Source organism: Perca fluviatilis, chromosome 16 (assembly GCF_010015445.1).
Source record: "Perca fluviatilis chromosome 16, GENO_Pfluv_1.0, whole genome shotgun sequence".
In the NCBI taxonomy this organism is placed as follows: domain Eukaryota; kingdom Metazoa; phylum Chordata; class Actinopteri; order Perciformes; family Percidae; genus Perca; species Perca fluviatilis.
Genome location: NC_053127.1, coordinates 14789603 through 14810680, shown reverse-complemented (window position 1 = coordinate 14810680; position 21078 = coordinate 14789603). Strand labels below are relative to the sequence as shown.

Sequence of the window (21078 nt, the reverse complement as noted above, 5' to 3'; positions counted from 1 at the left end):
AACTGTACCATAAATACTGTCAGTCCCCTAGGAAAGCAAGGAAATGTAATACTACAGTAGCTTCTGCTACTCATTTAATAAGAACGGTGTTTGATCATTGCATCAGAGTGCTTCCCTCTTACATCAGAGCCAATGTGCTTATTGCCTCGAACATTAAAAGTAGACAAAAGCATACAGAAGAAAGCTAGAGAGGCACGAGCAGATTGTGAGGGTCAGATTAAGCTGAAATAGAACTCAAATAGTACAAATCCTCCCTGTGTCAGGCCATTTGAGTTAAAACGGATAACCTACAATATCAACCCAACCAGTGAATCCAATATGCAAATGAAAAATCCATAATCACTTGGAATATGGGTTTGCACATTTCTAGTGCACTGCAGAAGTTCTGGGCAAATATTACTTTGGATGAAGTGGGATTAGATTGAAACTGGGAGAAGAAATCCATCACCCTTGACACTCAATATCATGTAAGTAGGATGACCAGATTTTTACAAATCCTAAATTAGGTCATGGGATCTTGCGCATGTCAGTGAGTGCATACAAATCCACAGCAATTGCAGATATAGCATATTACTGTCCCCTGAAAGCCTAATACAAATTTTGTAATTATTTAATTTATTATGCCAATAAATTAGATTAGACTACGTGGAATTCGAATGGTCCCTGAGATGAAAATTGGGTTATTGCAGAACCCAGTAGTAATACACTAAAGCAATACTAATATGAACAATAATAGGGGTTATGCAAATTAGAATTCCTATACTATGATATCATAAGCATACAAATTGTGAAATTATTAATACATATATATATATATATACACACACATACACATACACACACACACATCTAATCTAATTATCAACTAGGAAGCAAATAGGTCTACTGCATTAATGTTGAGAACAAAACACCAACTTTGTTCCTGTTAATATATATGTGTGTGTGTGTGTGTGTGTGTGTGTGTGTGTGTGTGTGTGTGTGTGTGTTGTATATATATATATATATATATATATATATATATATATATATATATATATATATATATATATATATATATATATATACATATACATACATACATACATATACACATACATACATACACACATACACATATATATATATATATATACACACATACACATATATATATACACACACACATATATATATATACACATACACACATTATATATATACACACACACACACATATATACATACATATATATATTAACAGGAACAAAGTTGGTGTTTTGTTCTCAACATTAATGCAGTAGACCTATTTGCTTCCTAGTTGATAATTAGATTAGAAGATCAATTACACTCTAATGTCTATGCATTGCGAATGGAGCTAGAGCCATTAAAGGCGGTAACAGGGGGAAACAGCATGGCTCTGTCAAAGTTCAAAAATACACCTAACAACATCTCTAAAGCTCACTAACAAATACGTTGTGTCTTGTTTGTGTAGTCCGTACACAGGAGTTGTGGCTGGAACTATTTCTAGTCGAACAACAGCCAAGCATCACTGTGAAGTTGCCAGTCAAACAGCAAAGACGCTGCACAGAAGTGGTGGGCGGATGAACAAACTGTTTTTCATCAAAAATAGTTATAGCATGTAACTCTCCCTAAAAAAAAGCACTGTCTGAGTGCTCTGAGTAAGCAGCGTGGAAGACAAATGTCCAATGTGACGACAAGCAGTAACTTACCTGTAAGAAATGCTGGTAGTTTACACAGCTATGTGAAACATTATCTTTCTACTTTCTGTAAAATTTTAACAAAATTGAAAGGATCAGAATTGGTAGACAGCAATGTTACTTTATGAAGCAACCTCAGAGTATTGATTTAAAACTTCATCACTGAATATTGTTTAAAATTTGTTTGGATGATCAGACTGATATAATTATGTTGTGGCCATCATGACGTTTTGAAATTACAAGGTGAGTATGATAAGAAAAAATGTGTGTCCCTACAAACGCATCTTCTGACGCGTGGCATATAGTGGTGCTCATAGTAATGTGAGCATCACGGTTAATAGTTAATTTGTCACAGAAATACAACATACTGTACATATTTTAATAAGGAAATAGTGGCCACATTATCTGTAAACACAAACAGCCAAATGCATTGTTGAAGAGGAGAATCTTCTCATTGAGGCTCTTTATTGGAAATGTAATTGGATGCAGTGAGTCCAAAGATGCTGATAATAGAGAAAGCCACACAGATACTGTACAAACAGCTGATGAATATTCAAACACACACACACTGTTTCTGTATTTGCCATTGAATTGCCAATATCTCCCAGGGATTTATTATGGTGGCTAAAAGGCAAACAGCACCAACCCTTTTTGTGGGCTGATATGCATTCATGTGCACACATCTGTTGGCATGGAAACTAGTGTTGGTTTCCCACACAACTTGTAACAGTGCGATATTGATCATCAAAAGTAAAGCCACCATTTCAAGGGCATTACCTGTGAAGAAGCAACAGCAAATAGCAGAAATTGACATCAGGAATCATAATAACAGTGCAAAAGCAAATCATAACAAGCAACAAAAGTGCCTCTCAGTATTTTTCAGGAGGGGCCTGAGAGGGCTCATCTAAAGGAGGGTCTTGCCTTTGTGCTTAATCTAGATTATTTGCTGCAAAATATGCCTGAATATTCTTTGTTAAATTGACTTGTGGGTTTGTCAATGACAAAGAACAACATGCTTTTCTGACAATTTTGGAGAGAAATTGGCATACTCAAGTCATATCTGATTTCAATACTCAATATCAGGTTGACTAAACATTTACAGTAAATGCCAAACAATACTATGCCTTCCAAAATTATGTATTTGTTAAATATGAAATTAGCATAACAGCATCCAAGGGACTTGGTTCCACCAGCATCCTACTCTCTATGTTTTCTTTGTAGGCTGTAGGTAGGAACCAGCTGGCTACGAAGGATGAGTGCTCTCTGAATGCTGTCATTGTCTTGAATATGAAATAATGCAGCTCTGGTACAAGGCACATTTTGTGTCTCTGAATGAAATTTGTAGAAATCTGCAGGCAATGGAAGAAATGTATTATAAATTATTTTTGAAAGTAAGCATTGCTGTACCACAATGCAAGAAATACTACATTGAGGGTACAAGTTATAGGGAATTCATAGGGAATGTCAGCGGGGATTAGGCTGTCGGACAGGTTAGTTATAAAGTTATCCTATGTTTTACATGTAAAATCGAAATCTAAGTAAAAAAAAAAACTAGAAAACATTGCTGTCAAATAACTGTGTAAGAGTAAACAAAAAAAGAAATATAGATCAGCATAAAATGCCACTTAAGTAAAGTACCAGTATGTCAAAAAAGTACTGGTACTTTAAACAGACTCTGCGGGGCAGCATCATTAGATTTTTCTGGAAACTACAGCACTTGAGTTAAACAAACTTAAGTCACTTTTCACCCAGCATGACTGTTCAACAGTCAACACATTTACTTGGTCTGCATCCCAATGACTGCTGGAAACCCTTAAGGCTACTTGGCCCTAATTTGACCTCACAAGTTTGATCCATCCAGGAACAGAGTCTTCGAGCACAATCTGGTAAATATGGAGGGTCGCTGCAGGTGATGCAACATATGGGGCTCAGTTGGTGCGGTTGGCAGTGTCCTCAGGCAGTAACCAAGCAACCACGGACTATACTAAGACCGGGCGAAAAATGTGGCTGTGCATCATTTAATGGATTAGACAAGCGGGAAAGTATGTGAAGGTAAAAGGAGAGCGAGACAGCTGCAAGCACAATCAGGCCCTCACACATACATCCACAGAGTGACAGCAACATAACACACATGCACAGGAGCACAGATGCACACACATAACACCACACAAACATGCATAACCTTTACCTTTCCCACACTGTCTTTTTAAAGACTCTGCCAGAGGGCTCTTGCTCTCAGTTCTACACCGCTGACTCCATCTTGACACAGAGATCAGAAAGTTGCCAGAAAGTAACCGGCAATTTACTCCTTGGTTAAACACTTGGAAGCCACAGAGCCCCATCACCAGCAGCAAATCCATCAGAGAGAAATAAACGCCGACAAAGACAGCGGACAAGAAAGAAAGAAAAGGAGAATCCATCTAAACCTCTTAGGCTCAAACAACCTTCCCGTCTCACTTAGGGGGGTGGAAACCCCTGAGGTGTGTAATATGAAACAGCATGTTAATGCTGGAGCTCTTCCCTTTGAACTTCTTTATTGCTATTAAAAGGTGCTGTTATGATACTCCCCTTCCTGTCTCACCTGACATCCTCTGTCCTCAAAGTTTCTCTCATCTTCACTCGAAAAGAGAAAGAAAGTATACAGAAAATGATTTGAACCATCAGATGCAGTGAGGTCAGGGTTACTGCTGATATTTAGATATTGTGTGGGTGAATCCTCCTGTATTCTCCTGAGTGTTTATCTACTTTCTCAACTTACAATCTCCCCTAACGATGTTCATTTAGTCATGTATAAACTATACTTTCCTTTGATTTTTGCTGATTTTGGTTTGACCTCAAAATGACTGAGTATACCACAAGGACTGGTAGGTGTAGTCCCACCTGTTTGCAATATGTTGCCTGTGGTGAGCATGATTACTTCAAAACAGAAACTGACCACAACAGCTTTGTGTAAGTATTGCTGTATCATCTTTTCGTTTTCCGACAAATGTTGTCCAATATGCAATTGCGTTAATCTTAGATGACTTGGATTTTAGAAAAACATTGATTATGAGATGCAAAAAGAATGGCTGGCGTTGCAGTGACTGTTGGTCTGAATAATGGAATAGAGAAAGAGAGAGAGCAAAGAAAGAGAGTAGAGAGCAAAAGAGTGTGAGGCACTGGGACACACCAGGGTGATTATCTCTGCTGTGTAACACAGAGGATGGGACTCAAGATGAGCCTCTCCTCTGGCACAAATGTTGTCAGGTGTGCCTAGACGATTACCCACCATGCTGTGCTGCCCTGTGGCAACTCCCTCAGTGGGAGTCAAGTTCTCACACAAGACCAGAGCCAGGGAAAGAATGGCAGCCTATTACTCACAGCCTCGTCCTTATGTTCCCTTCACAAAATGTGATGGACAACATAACCTGATCTACTGACTCATGGTTGGCTGTCTGTTTGTTTTGATAGAGATTGGAATGCTATGAATATTATTATTCTGCCATATACTGTATACACAACATATGATTGAGGCAGTAAAGCAGAGGGCTATTGCTCCTTGACCACTACAGTTTGTAGCTAATATACTGTAAAAGCACTTACCATGCAAAAAAAGTTTATTTTTCAATAATAGATTACATTTATGAGCAATGCTTCCATAAATAACCCATCTTAAACTGACTTGTTTCATTTGCAGTTAATTGCTTACAGCATATGTATCTGGTTTAAAAATGCTATTTAAGTTAGAATTGGTGTTCAAGCAGAATTATAAAGAATGTGGTATTTACTTTGGCTCTCTTTGTCAAAAAAACATCACAGTTGTTTGAAGCAACTCTTTAAAAAAAAAAAAAAAAGGCATGCTCCATGTAAAATAATTAAACCATGCTGAAATGATTACATCAATGTGTTTGACATTTTCACAGGCTGGGTTTGAGGTCAACTCATGAATAGAGAAAAACAGAAATAAAAGAATTAGAACATAATCAACACAGTTTTTTCCATGCTAAAGAAACATTATTCACTGACTGTACTGAATTGGAGTTTACCATAGCCCTGTTGGTGACATGTTTTTATGTAAAAATTGGATTCTGTCAGCACCTACACACTTAGGGCCCTATTTTAACGATCTGAAACGCAAGTATCAAACGCGAAACGCAAGTAGCTTTGTGGGCGGATCTCGGGCGCTGTTGCTATTATACCAGCGGGGTAAATCACTCTTGTGCCTGACGCAAATCTAAAATGGGTTGGTCTGAAGCAGCTAGGTGTGGTTTGGGCATAACCTGCAATAAACCAATCAGAGCGTCATCTCACATTCCCTTTAAGAGCAGGCACGCTTGTTCCATGGCGGATTGCTATTACGACGGCGGATTTGCCTGGCGCACGCCAGCGGGAGCTGTCTGGGATGCGACAAAGTAATAAATGCCCGTCTGGACTGGCTGGCGATGTTGCTGCAGCCTCTCGGGCGCATCTCCTCAAGTCTGGAGAGGATTGCTGCAGCCATGGAGCGTGGGCCTCCAAACGCACCACCTGCTCCTGCTGTGCCCCTTCCTCCTCCCCCTACTTCATCTCCGTCCACCCGCTCCACCAGGAGCACATCGCGCATTGCCACTCCGGGACCCTCAAGTGTCCAATCCCGCCGTAGTTTAACATCACGTCTCCTTAAGTCCTCTAATATTTCCTCATTTATGTCATCAACACATCCATGATTCATGGAAATGTTGTGTAAAACACAACAAGGCACAAAGAATCCTGCAACATTTTGAGGACTGTACTGTAAAGTGCCTCCTGACCTATCCAAATATAATGTAATATTTTTCCTTGTAATTATATATGGTTTGCAAAAATGGGAACTGCTGCGACCGTGTAGATGAGAGAAGCAAAGTGCATGTGCATTGTGCACACGCTACATTAATGGCCAAGCATGCGCCCCTAAAATATCATCTGAATAAAGCGCCACTGACTTTAGACCAGGTTTTTCCTGGTCTGTGGCAGAAGTGTTTTCTGAAACTGCAAAATAACACCAGGGAACCTTTGCGCCTGAACACGCCTCCTCTTTTCACTGAACGGCCCCCGGGAAATTCATTCCCTAATTTACCGACGTGAGTCTGTGGAAGGAAAAGTCCGCTGTGCGTCAGGTGCAAAATAGGAATGATACATGTGTCGGTGTACAAAGTCACTTGCGGTGGGTGCAAGATAGGGCCCTTAGACTCTTTCCTCACAAGTGACAATTCAGAACTTAAAACACGAAAATGTGCTTTTATTTTAAGTGGAGACAAACATAAAAAACCTCCCACAATCTCTTTTATTCTGGTTTATTCATACAATGTTTCACACTCAACAACGTTCACAAAGCAAAGCACCATCAGTCAAATCAACTACGGACAACTATGCCAAATACTTTGCTTTGTAAAGTCTTTGGATATCGCTCCCTTTCATCCCACACATTTCATGATGACGTGCACTAGTACAAACACTACCACTGTTATCTCTGGCCTATTGCTGCCACCACTGTCCCACCGAGTTTGATCCTTGCCGTGACTCGCTTCTCAGGTGGACCCACAGGATTATCCAAACAATGCTAAAACTGGGACATAAGGATTACCTTTGGTCCTGTAATCCCCAGTGGAATTCCCACCACCGCTGCCACCACCCCCAAACCCTCTAAGACTTAGATTTTTAAGATGTTAAATCTTGTTTAGTTAATCACAGTTAAGGGGATGATAAACGGTCATCAGAATTCTGTGAGATGTAATTATAAGTGCTTTGGTGAATTAAGTTAAACTGTACTAACATTTATAAACTTGAATTCATGACACCTTGAAGACAATAATCTAACCTCTACTTCTCAGTCTATCAAACACTACAATGCCTTGACTTGGACATTTCATTGTGTCATGTGTTTTCAGGATCACTACCACCGCTGCTTGTATGATGGACCTGAGAAGGTATCCATTGGATGAGCAAAACTGCACACTTGAAATAGAGAGTTGTGAGTAATTCCTCCTTTTATTCATTCATTATTTTGTTTTTTGTCAGGGCTATAAATCTCTGGACTGCTGTAAGTGTCTGTACCCCTTCATACCAGCATGGCTTCAGTTTTTTCATTCAGCTGTCAGGAGCCATGTGTGACTGGACCCGCACTGAGTCTCAACAATTTGTGCTATACTATAGTACAAGGATTTACTCAGAATTTTAATATTTTCAACATAATCCTTTCCATCCAATTTGATGTATTTCCCTTGGTAAAAGAGAATGCATTTTTCTTCCTAAACATACCCTCAGCCAAATTTGCTCTTCTAAAAATGTTGTATAAGTTCAGAAAAATCCTATATAGCTGTTTTTATTGCATCAGAAATGTTTCCAAGAAGGAAGCCTTTTTCAACTACACTGACGTCACACAGTGAAGTTGGTGGGAGTTTAGGGGAAATTATTTTAATCAGCCATATTGTACACCAGATAGCTCTCATTGAATTAGCTAATGGTCATAGCTCAATGAGCGCCTCTTCCCTCACTGCAGAGGCAGACTACTTTGTTTATTGTGCGCTGTCCATGCTGCTAAAGTGATAAAGTAGAGCTGTTGCTACGTCGAAAGCTCAAAGCTGCAGCCCAAGAATTTACCAGCACTACATCATAATGGGTGTCCTAGGGGTGCTGTGTCACCTTTACGGCACCTACCACTTAACTACAGCATACTAGATTTTAAGGCCCAGGACATTGGCTGTATTTCTATCAGTCTCTTTCAATTTTTATATTCTCAGCTTTTCATCAATTCGATAACTGGGAAAAAAAGTACAGCATATCTGTAGTTTAATTTAAGATTTTCTAATGGTATTATTAGTAAAACCTAAAATGGCATGTTCACATTTCTCAAATAAATGTCTTCTTTCTTCATAACTTACTATGCTTACAGCTGCTCGAATGGCAAATAACCAACCACCTTAGTTGCTGGCACACTAGAGAGAATTAATTTAGTACTGAGGTGGAAGGAGTTTCCTCACCTTTCATCTACAATCACAGGGAAAGTTAAATTTACTCGCATACTCTGATACACTTGCTCAAGCTTAGTCAAAACTCAACTGGATTACTGTATATGCATCTGAATGTAGTTTCCATGTAGAGATGGTTAAAGGGTGTTACACTCAATTGTGCAAGTGAGCTGGAAGGCCTACAGCTGGTGCTGGTGTACAAATAGAAATAGAGCATAAGAAGCAAAAGGAGATAATTTGATTTTTTTTTTTAACTCAAGATTGCACAATACAGTTAAAGAGTGATGTTTAGCAGAGGCCTGAAACCAGCAATGTGTTTGTAGTGACAGTATCTGCTTTGATAACTTCCACATGCCATTGTTGTGATATATTGAAGATATTACTCTTCGCTAGATGTGAGTATAACACCTGGAACCTTCTGTTTGCAAGGCTAAGGATTCATACAGCTCCATAACCACTTTCCAAAATGTGCTGTATACCCAGATACAGATCATTTGTCCAGCAGCAGTTCGGTGAGAGTGTGGTTACAGGAATGCATTAAGGCTCTACTGTATGGTAGTCAGCTAGTTGACTAGAATGTGCACATAAGCCAACTGTACCAATTGTATTTCAACATGTTTGTTGATATCAAATGCTAAATTAAAAACACATAATATCCGTCCTCAATAGGAACAATTTAGGACGACTGGGCTGGAGATAGGTACAGTTGGGTTGGGAGTAGAAATATCTAAACAAACTGAAGAGGAAAACTTAGGAAGATTTAGGAAGGAAAGAATGTGAACAGAGAGGGAACTAAAAGCAGGCTGTGGCAGATTAGTGTGAAAGAGTTGGGGAATAGGATGAGAAACATTGTTGTGTAAACTGTTAGGCCAAATGGTTGAAGGGGACCAAGGAAAAAAATACATTAAACCTATCTTTCAACATGGTTACATCAGGCCAGCTAGACAGGCCTTCCACTCTCCTTTACTGATGACAGTATAGTTGGCATTACAGCTCCTTATCCCATCTAAATTTTCTGTAAAAGATACATCAGTAAACCTCTGCCAGTGACCTCACTTCGCTTGTCTTTAACCCCACCATGAACCTGAAATTAGGGATGACTCTACCCAATGACTTGCTCACATCATAGCCGTGGGGGTGGTGGGCGGGGTGTTCCTCAGGTCTCTAGAATAAGTGTCAACACGGAGTAGCATAATAACTTATATTCTAAAGATTTTGAGAGGCCCAATCATTTTCTTTGATTTCCCTGGAAATTCAAAGATCCTTAACCCTTTCTGTTTGAAATACACAATTTTTGAAAAGAATTAAGAACAAAACACACATTTTCCTGGTTTTGTTTCATCTGAGCCCCAGGAACTGAGGGGCCCATGAAGCAGCAGTATGAAGAGGATCTCTGCTGATTTGGTCTGTCTTAGATCTAGTGTTGCATTAGAGCATTAGATGTCTTAACTCATTGGATTGGTTTTTATGCAACTGTGTTCTTTCTCTTTTCTTAACCCATTTGTGTTTCTGTATCTCTTTGTCTCCCTACCCCGTCTATTCTTTCACACATTTGCCAGTGTTATAATTTCAGTATGTGCTCTTTTTTTCTGTCTGTTGGCTTGTTTCCAGTGAATTTGATTGTTCCAATGTCTCCTAATTTCCCCGGTATTGAGCCACTGAGTGATGTCCTTAATAAGCTTTGACAAGTTGAATATAATGTCCAAGAACTTTCATGGATCAGACTTTTATCCTTTCGTCCTTATCTGTTGTAACTATTTTAGGTACAAGTTAAATTGCTGACCCTAGTTTAATTAACAACTTTTAATCATGCAATAACAAGCTTCAGTACAGTGCTTGCTGCATCAGCAGGGTTATTTTGCACAAGAAGGGATGGAGCCAACGTATTTTTTTTCAAGTCTAAAATAAAAGTCATTCATCTGTTATTGTTATCAAGTAACCACCCACACAAACACTCAGCATTAATCATTTTGAAATTCCTCATTTCCCAACATACACAGTTTTGTCAATTGTTGAGTAAAAGGTAATTTAAGAAATATTACAAACACCTCTAAGGTGGACTGCTTCACCTAGCCTGGGCAAAAAAGCATTTCATGTATTTGTTTTCATTTTAAACTGCACCTTTCATTGTACACAGGTATTTTCCATTTTGCCAAACCAATTCCACCTTGTGCCAGTACCATTTTCTTACCATTTCTGATTTTTTGTCACATCAGGAGTGGATGAATGGACAAGGAGCATGTCCTCTATGTTCATCATTTGTAGCATGTTTAAAGGGAAAAATGGAAAACCTCATACTTATAGTGGTGGGGATAGAGAGATAGCAAATCAATTATTTATTTTGGATAGCCCAGGGACTTTTCCCACCCTGTCTATGACTAATGGTTCAGTGGATTCACAAATTGCTCACCCATATTTTGCAAGAATAAAATAATAATAAAATAATAATAATAATAATAATAATAATAATAATAATAATAATAATAATAATAATAATAAGTACTGTTACTTTTTACTCAAGTATGTACTCCGATGAAAGTAAAGCAAAGTCAGATAAAATACACACTGAGTGTTATAGGATAGACCTATTCAATTATTTAAAAAAAAAAGACATTTAGGCTACAAAATGAAGTGCATTAATATGTCAACGTATACCAACCCGGTCTCACGCCAGGTCGTGAATTAGTCACGTTATTTTGATTTATTGATTTGTGTACAGGTCACGATTTTGATGTTTATTTCGTGTACACGTCACGATATTTGAACGTGTGCAGGTCACGATTTTCAAACCTGCTCTGGGGGACGCAACAACGGGGAAATGAAACGCCACAACAATGGGACGGTTGTGGTTAGGAAAAGAAGAATGGGGAAAGGAACCGTCACACGCAGGACACGCCGACAACAGCGGGACGGTTGTGGTTAGGAAGAGAATAACGCTGAAAGGAACTGCAACACACGGGGTGCGATCCCCGGTCTCCGGGGTGAAAGTCCTGTGTTGTTTGACCCATCCACCACCCCGACCAACCTCCCTGCACGGACTTTCGCATTATCAATACTTCTTGCTACCGTCAACGTTCTGTGATCACGAAATATGCTTCCAATTGAAATACATTGCTTTAAAATTCGTAATCACCACACAAAAAAACCGACATTATCGTGTCCTGTCCACGACTCAATAGATTCAATAACGTTACCATATCACGAACTGCCATGACACCAGGCTGCGTATACACATCCCAACACAGAGCCTTAATGTTCAAACAAACGATAAATTCCTATCCTATAGACGGCACTTTGCAGCCTGTGAACACTTTGCAGCCTGATAATCAACTGCTACACTGAGGAACAGTGTAGTTTTACTAGAATTAACAAGAAAAGAGGACAAGACTCCGACAATTAAATAAACATAACTGACAATGAATTAAAGGAGCTATGGACACCACAGCGGGTGTAACGAGCATCTTAAGCTACAGCATTTCAACAACCTGCCTGTTACACAGCTGAATAACACATCACACAGGCAGCCAACACAGGGATGTAAAGACTATATAAACTCCACAGCAGCTGCACGCCACAAACACACATTAAAGCAAAGAGAAAGCCTGCATAGGTTTTGGATAACTTGAAGCGGACACACAACGCTGAGTTGCATAGCAACGTTGACATTCTCATCATAAAGAGAGTTTGTTATTGTACTCACCTGTCTGAGTGACATTCTGTGAGTCTTGAGCACCGCAAAATCCCTAATCTGCTCCAGGTTCAACTTCTCTGCTTGTTCATTCTCAAAGGATAATATAACCAAGCCCCTCTGGTCCCAGTTTAACCAGTCCAAACATTTGGAGCTTACTGAGGCTCTGCATTAGCTTCGCCCTGCATGCACCTGGTTGTGTTTGATTTGGGTCACTTAGCCTGCTCGCCAGCTGGTGCATTAAACCAGTAATTAATTAAGGTAAATGCAACATTTTTTAACCAATGCAGAGGTACAATAGGCTAATGCTAACAACAGACACAGAGTACAGCAACAATATTAATGAAACAGTAGAAAAAAATGGATTCTGGGCAGTTAAAAGAAATAATACAACACAAAAAGCAAAGTAAGCTGCCACCGGCTCCTCTACTATTGCCTATATACATCCATTTTATCTTCTCAGCCTCACTTAACAGGAACCTACCACCTGGTCAGGTAACCACAGGTTGAACCAGACTGATTCAAAGCATTCAAATAATACAGAATAAAAAAAGCATTACGATTTCTCAGTCACTGCCCTCATCACAATTTTACTATGGGCACACACTCACTTTCATGAGTGCACTGACTCAGTTGCACCTACAGTTATTTACCACAGAGCAATTTTACCCCTCCTTCCCCAAACTTTAAGGTACCCTGTGGAGTATTCTTGTAGACTAACAAAAGGTTTGTTTGCATTTAAAATGCAATGTGTGTATCCTTGAGCCCTTACAACTCAGTTGAATGCATTTTCTTCCTGATAAATCATTTGCCAAGCAGAATTTTTAAGTATTTAAAATCCAGAATTATTTACTTCTTCTTCCCTGTCTTTGTTGGCCTGTTGCTGTATAGCTTAGCGTGTTGTCGCCACCTGTAGGTTAGTGAAATATTGCGAAACCATTTGCAGGCATGTTTACCAAATCACCAGCGTGCATGTGCGAGTGCAAGAGGCAAACAAAACGGGGACCCATCCATAGAAAAAGCTCTTTAGTGGAACATTTTAAGATATGCCCAGAACTTTACCACATCAATTGTAAAACACAGGGTGTGGTCAATTTTGAAAGAGAAGTTAAAAAAAATTCTCACAGTGTGTGTTAAGTCTTCGCTCATAAGTCATGCACATCTCTTTGTGGGCTTATCACTAAGATAGATACAAGGCATAATAATTACTACACCCTGGATATGAATACATTATATGATAGAATGTACAGAGACTATTTCCTTGTTCTTTAGACTTTGCTGATATCTGTAATGTTGTTATTGTTAGGAGTTCATAACAAAAAATGCTACAGTTATTCGTGATATTAGGCAAGGTAAACTTGGCTTTAATATGACACTACCTCAACCTCACATTCAGCAGTATTGGATAAGGGCTGGGTTTACAGTATAACTTTGCAAGCCAAGCCCTGTCATCCTGTATTTGTGTTTCTTACTACTTGCTCAGCATCTCTATAATGCATGCATAATCCAGGCCACACAAGGTTTTACCATAGTGCAAGGAAATACCATGTCTTGCATTAGTCAAAATGGTTAAACCTCCTGATGTTCTGGGTCACTGTTACAGTAAGAAAATGTACAATGTACAGTATATACGCTGCGGTACATTAGCCCTACATTCACAGAAAGCTGATCTAGTTAAAGACGTAACATTGACTTTACAAGTACAGCGGCTGTGCACCTTTTCAATAAATCATAACAAGAGTAGGGTCACTGAGTCGTTAAACACTGAATACTACACAGAAGCCTTTTTGCCCAGATTAGCTGCTTTAGCATATATGTGACTGCAGAAGGCTCTTCTCAAAATTGGGAATTTAAGGGCTTTGAAAAAGCATTCAGAGAGAACACAAATTAAGACAAACTTGCAGTCACCGATACAATCACATCCTCAGACATGCATGCAAAAACAATGGCATCCCTGTGTATGATCCCTGGTTACCAGCAATGCTCCCAACTTGAAACCTGCTGACATATAGGGGGAGAGAGAGGCACATGTGACTGTTATTTCACACAGTAGCTGTGCACTTGCAATGAAACTATCATTTTATTACAGCATCTCTACCAAGTAATAGTTATGTTTTCTGCACCATCGATCCACATCATATGGACAGAGCCATTTTCACAGTCTATCTCTCTCTTGCTATCTGTGTCCATCAGAACCCATTTTTAGAAACTGCACACATCCTCTGGGGTGTGAATGTTTTTCTACACTTGGGCTTGCATGGCTTATTTATTTATTTATTTTATCTTTAGATGTTCGGTCCCTGTCCAGACATGCAGTCAGCTGCAGCTTGCTGTGTACTGCAAAAGTTTCGAAGACATTTTTAATTGGACACCAGGAATAACATTAAAGTCGCTTTAATCTGCGTGGAATCAAAAATGAATCTGAGACATATTTAAGAGTGGAGTAGCCTTCTCAGCTCACAGGGGAGAGCGAGAGGCAGGCAGTTGTTCAAGGGGGTTAATTTGACGAGCCCATTTGTGTGTGTGTGTGTGTGTGTGTGTGTGTGTGTGTGTGTGTGTGTGTGTGTGAGGATGTTTTTGTGTGTCTATGCAAGCATTTGTGTCCTCATGTGTTCATTGGTTTGTCTTTGTCTGTGGATGTTGGCTACGCACCACAAATCAATGTCTATTTATATGTAAATATATATATATATATATAAAAATATATATATAAAAAAAAAAATATATATATATATATATATATATATATATATATATATATATATGTATATGTGTTGGGCTTGTTACGTTAAGCTGCATCCAAAATTCTTAATAGCCTGCTATTCATGGGGAATAAGTTAGGTTTGACATATGTTAAATTGACTCAAAAGGACTCGTAAAAAGCTGTTCTCATTTTAGATGTGAAGAAATTCAGATAAAAGGACTTTTGTGATAGTTGTTGGTGCGTCTGTTTTGCCTTTTAAATGTATGTCACAATGACAATGGAACTTATTTCATATTAGTATTATTTTCTAAGTTTAATTACCTGTATATGGTGTTTCGTAGCATTTAAAAGTAAAACAAAAACTACTTTGTTATCCCCAATTATGTTTTGCCCAGAGCAATACCAAAGCCAGTGTTTTTATCTCCCTCCAAATTCCGTCTTCGCCCATTAAAACAAATCAACTAAGATATATTTTGATTAAAAAAAGGCCTGGAGTCAGATTTGGTCGGTGAGAATTGCCAGAGTCCCAGTTAAATAGCTTTAGTATTGTATTGCTATCTCCTCTGATGCTATCGTGAACTATTTCATTTACTTTTCGGCCTGCCAACGCTCCCAGGCTTTGAAACCATGAGAGAAGCCTTTGTGCTAGCGTAAAATACATATTTTCACACCCATAGTTTTTTTTTGTTTTTTTTACTGAATGGAGGAGTTTGTATCTCATGCTACTGAGGAGTCAAGGAGCTAATTTCATCTTTTCTCATTTCACTGTTTCATAGTTAATAGATATACAAAAGACAAACTCTCTCTTGTCATGCATTACAAATCATGTCTTTTTTCTCATTCATTATAATTAATTTAATGCAGTGGGAATCAGGACGATATCCCTGTGTCAAATACTGTGAGATAATGACTTTACTATGAAAGAGAGGTGACGCAAAATTGCCAAGTCAGCCTCGATGACTAATGGATAATGGGGTTAAGTGGATTAGGTCACTGCAAAAATATGAGGGCCGGATCAAATAATTGACTCTGATGTGTTTAAGGTTTGCAAAAAGGCATTCACTTCTCTCTACTGATTGTAAACTTGTGTTAGCCCCTGGAGAGACAGTAATGTGCATTACACCCCATGATACAAAAGTGTTGGATGGAACAAACAGTATATTTATGATTTTGCTCTTTTATGCTTTGCTTAAATTCTAGAGCTTATCCTGAGGTGCCAGAGGAAAGGCCATGGGGTCAATATAATCAAAAGGTTATATTTCGTTGGGATCAAGAATGTGCATCACAATCTGCCTGCTAGATCTTGAGATATATCCCTGGAAGAGCAGACATTTTGGCGTGAGGTGGTGCAAAACAGAAAGGGTCTATCCCTGATGGTGACACAAATGGAAAGATCAGGGGGTCACCAATACAATGAGCTTCCATCCTCTGGGGACGATCCTCTGGGACTGAACACTGACTAAAATTTAAATTTTCAATCTGAAGTAGAAGAGGTTGTTCAGTCGCGGTTTTATGATTTAAGAAATGTATCCAAAATTAAGTTATTTCTGTCTGCCGCTGACCTTGCCTGCTTTTTTTCCATCCCATCTTGACTAATATAATTTCCTTATACTCGGCACTTAGTAGAAAAGCACTTAATCGTCTGCAAGTCAAAATGCAGCTGCCAGGCTTTTTACTGGAACTGAGAGAAAAGAACACATTAATCTCATTTTTCAATCCCTTCTTTGGCTACTTATTTCCTTTGGAATACATTTTGAGAATGTATTGATAACCTCTTATGTGAGGTGATGATGATGTCACATGACTACCCAATCTATACTGTACATAAAGAGAGTATATCTGAACGCAGTGAGCACACAACTCCACTTCCGTCAAGATGACCAAGAGATGTCATAATGTGAGGGTGTGAGGGTAAAGCAGCCACTGAGGAGTCTGCTTTAATAATTCAGAGCAACTAAATAGGTCACACAAGTATTAATTAAGCAGAGCAGGGTATGGGGGAGGGAGAAGAAGAGGGAAGGTAGAATGAAAGAAAGATGGACACATAATAGCAGTTATGACTATAAGAAAATAACAGAAAGGAGGGAAGGAGAGGAGTGTAATCAAATGGAAAAAGTGGTGGGTGGAAAGGAGATGAAAACAGAACAAGTTAGAGAAGAAGAGTGGGGGATTAAAAAGAGAGACCAGAGGAGGGGGAGGAGATGGGGTGTGGCATAATGGTCTATTTTCAATAATCAATGAAACCGTGTGGGAGTTCCCCCTAAATTGTTCTGTCAAACATGCTGTCATTCGTCATCCAGCCCGGCCCCATTGTCACCGCACGCACACCCACACACACACACACACACACACACACACACACACACACACACACACACACACATACTCTACATACTCATGCAAATCACTCATTTTAATTCACTTTGTAGCTGCTAAATCTCCCCATCATCAGCTTCCAACAAAGATGGTCATTCACACTAGTGCAAAAAAGAGTCAACTTCCACACATGCAATCAAATAATATAACAATAGTCGCTCAGGCAACCTCAACTACCATGCATGCAAATCCCCATTGCAGCAAATATTCAGTTGTAACAACTATTGGCAACCATCACAAATTATTATTATGTTGCATGTTGAGTTACTGAACACATTCCATATTTGTTGTTCAGTCCATCTCCTGCTGTTCCCTAAAATGCAAAACTAGACATGCACATTGGAAGCGACAGAACAGTTTTACATGTTTTATGATGTAAGACTATAATATTCAGTTGTTGGTCTTGAGGCAGCAAAGTGTATTGCAAGCCTTGGCCTCCTGTCTCTCAGTTGAGCAAGTTCACACTTCGATGCACTCATCGTGATGAGCTGTCAGAACTCTGAGACAATCTAGTGCTGCTAGCTCACGATGTACAATATATAGCAATCTAATTTTCTTGCACTATAAAAATGATCTCTGTCACAACCCTATTGCCCTAAAGAATGCCAATATGGAAAAGCAATAATGCTATCCATGCTTTAAAACAAGCTTGTCTGATGTACATGTGGCTGTTTTGTTTTTTACTGCCTTCTGTCAAGGTTTATTATTAGACTAACTTCTGCTGTGGCGTCGGGAGGCCTTAAAACAACTTCATTACTATTGAAAGAGGCATTCTAACACACGCACGCAGGTTCACATGGTGACAACATATACCCATTTCTGTTTTAATTGAGTTTTTTTAAAACTTAGTTTTAGCTTGGCTTTAAAGGTGAGCAGCCTTCTAAAGAAGTGCACAGAAAAGGGCACTGATTCCAGCTGTCTCCTGTCTCTCCTGTCTCTCCTCGCTTATCTCTGTGACCAATACTCTTATGCCCTAAAGTCAGCAGACAAGTCAACTGCACCAGACAGTCAGACAGTAAGCAGTGGATTATGCAAGAGCCAAGTTTCATGGTCTGATAAAAAAAATGGCTTTTTTTTCTTTTCTTTTTTAACAGCCCTTGTCTTCAGCTATAACTACAGAGTACCAGTGTTACTCAATCATTTATTTCTCCTACCTTGCTGTCTATGTCTCCACTGATTGGGCCAAAATGAGAGCAAAAGAGCGAGTAGCTTTGGTTTGGATTAATATTAATGGACTTTCGTCTTGTCCCTTTACAGATTTTACTGGGTTTTAGAGATGAAAATGGATTCCAAGCCTGATTATTTAATCATTCTTGCTCTTGGTATTTAATAATTTAGTTGCTCATGGGACAACACATAATACAGTTGACTCATATTTAGTCACATATATAAGGGTTTCCATCAGCGACTATATGGAATGTTGCATGCTTAACTTCATTTCATAATTTATAGTTTTAACAGGCTTTTCCATAATTTAGTTATTGTCAGGAATACAGTACCAAGACGTCAGCACGACGTGGGTACCTCAGATGATGATGTTGAGGTGCACTTGAACAAGGACATGGAACTGTTGTGGAACTGCTCAGCGACCCATTATATACTGTGGTTGTACTGGGCAGGTGTATGCGTGTAACTGTGTGAGTACTTAGGAGAGAAGGTGAAAGAAATCACTTAACGAAAGTATTTTTTCCTGAGTTTTTCCAATGTTATGTCATGCTGAACTATCATCAGTGAGGAGTCAATATAGCAAAATAGTCAATAATAATAATAATAATAATAATAATAATAATAATAATAATAATTAAAGTTGCAAGCAGCATTGAACGAGCCCTCACCCCTCACAGCACATCGATTTACTTCAAATGTTGCCCATGGCCTCAGCGGAGAGCGTGGAACAGGGTCGACCGAGGATACTTTCAACATTTCGTGCAGATCGGATTAATGCTCTAGGAGGAGCATGCATTGTGCTTTGGCTAATTAATTTGGTAACACTGTACCGTGGACGGCACACTTGGTCGTGGTGGCGGCGCTGTTACCTCCACTCATAAACTTTGTTATAACTTTTAAGCATTATAATCTTCAAAATATATGGTCATGTGACACAACAATTGAAAGCTTAGCCTCTCATGATTCAATTAAGCCCACACACAAAGCATAAGATGATTTATAGCAGTTATACAACTGTAATAAAGTTGCCATGACACTGAAAAGACAGCTAGTGTCGAGAGTCAAGTGTGGATTCATACTTTTTCATTCTCTGTTCATCGGTGATATTGTCCCCAAATCTTTTTTTCATCCAAATATATGTGGAATATCCAAGCCATTTTATCCAAAACTAGCTGTTTGCCTCACAATCTTGAAGTTTCTGACCAAATTACAATGGAAAACGGTTAACAGTATTTCGCTTCTGGACATTTTATCGCGTCTCACTTCTGACGTGAGACTTCTAATGCTCAATGTGGGTGTCAGTGTTTTTCTCTGAAGTCTTACGGATCAAACTACCTTTTTAGCCAATAATTTGATTCAAATGACACCATGGACTACAGTGAAATGCTCCTCCTGTGATGTGTATCTCTGTGTTTCACCATTTTGGCTTCACATTTTCCGTAGTAAGTTGAGACATGTGGCTCTGGTCTTGTGTTGTCTGTGTCTCACCTAGATGTGTTCATAGCAGAGCGATTTAGTCAGTTTACAGATGTTTGACTTGGACAGAAAAAAAATTTCTAGCCTCTGTAACTCTGTGTCAGTAAGGCCTAGAATCACCCTGACACTTGTAACAAAAACTTGAGTGTTACCTTTCCAATGATATCAAGCACACCCCAGAGTGTCAAAGTATATGGAAGCTATACAACTTTTAATTTGGGTATGCCGTTTAGACCAAAAATTAGTTATTAAAGGGGGCAGGGCTTAAGCATATGGGGCGGGGCAAACCGTCACAAATTTAAAAGGAACTCTTTGCTGAGTTCAATGATACCTCTCAGTGGGCATGGTCTGTGTACATGGACGTGGCTAGAGTATAGGGGGCGGCTCAATATCGCATGTAGACCACACATTCTAAATTTCATGTAAATCGGAATAACTTTTGCCAAGATACAGGACAGCCACCTACAGGAAGTTGGTCACTTGCACAAAAGTCTTTTCATAACTTTTTGTCACGAGGGTACACAGAGTCTATACGCAAGTTTTCATGCAGATCGGAATCACGGCCCAGGAGGAGTTAGACAAAGTAGGTTTCCATTTATCGCGATGTGGCTAATTAATAAAAAAAATTTAAACAGCGCCATCTAATGGCCGATTCACTCAAACTTTGGTATGAATGCTCAACCCCCTATGACGAACAACTGTGTCAAGTTTCGTGATCATCGGAATGACTGTGACCAAGATACACAACTTCCTGTTTCGACAGCCACCTACAGGAAGTTGGTCCCCCCTAACTTTCGCATTTTTTCAACTATCAAAATTCCTTTCATAATGTTTCATCATGAGGGTCCTTAGATAGTACCTGCACAGTTTGGTGAAGATCGGAATCACCGTCTAGGAGGAGTTCGAAAGAATGTAAAACACGTGAAAAATGAATAAATAAAAAATGGCCGCCTTCTGGTTGGGCATAGCTAATAAAAGCAAATAGGAATTATGTCCGCAATAATT

General features: G+C 39.1%; 1 protein-coding gene across 1 annotated transcript in view; it reads left to right on the top strand.

Annotated features, from left to right (window-relative positions):
• LOC120544529 (gamma-aminobutyric acid receptor subunit beta-2) overlaps nucleotides 1–21078 on the top strand; it is a 72129-nt gene that overhangs the window by 38882 nt on the left and 12169 nt on the right. Inside the window, exon 5 of the mRNA XM_039778347.1 lies at nucleotides 7583–7665. Within this exon, the coding sequence (XP_039634281.1) occupies nucleotides 7583–7665 (83 nt within the window). The remainder of the gene's footprint in view (nucleotides 1–7582; nucleotides 7666–21078) is intronic.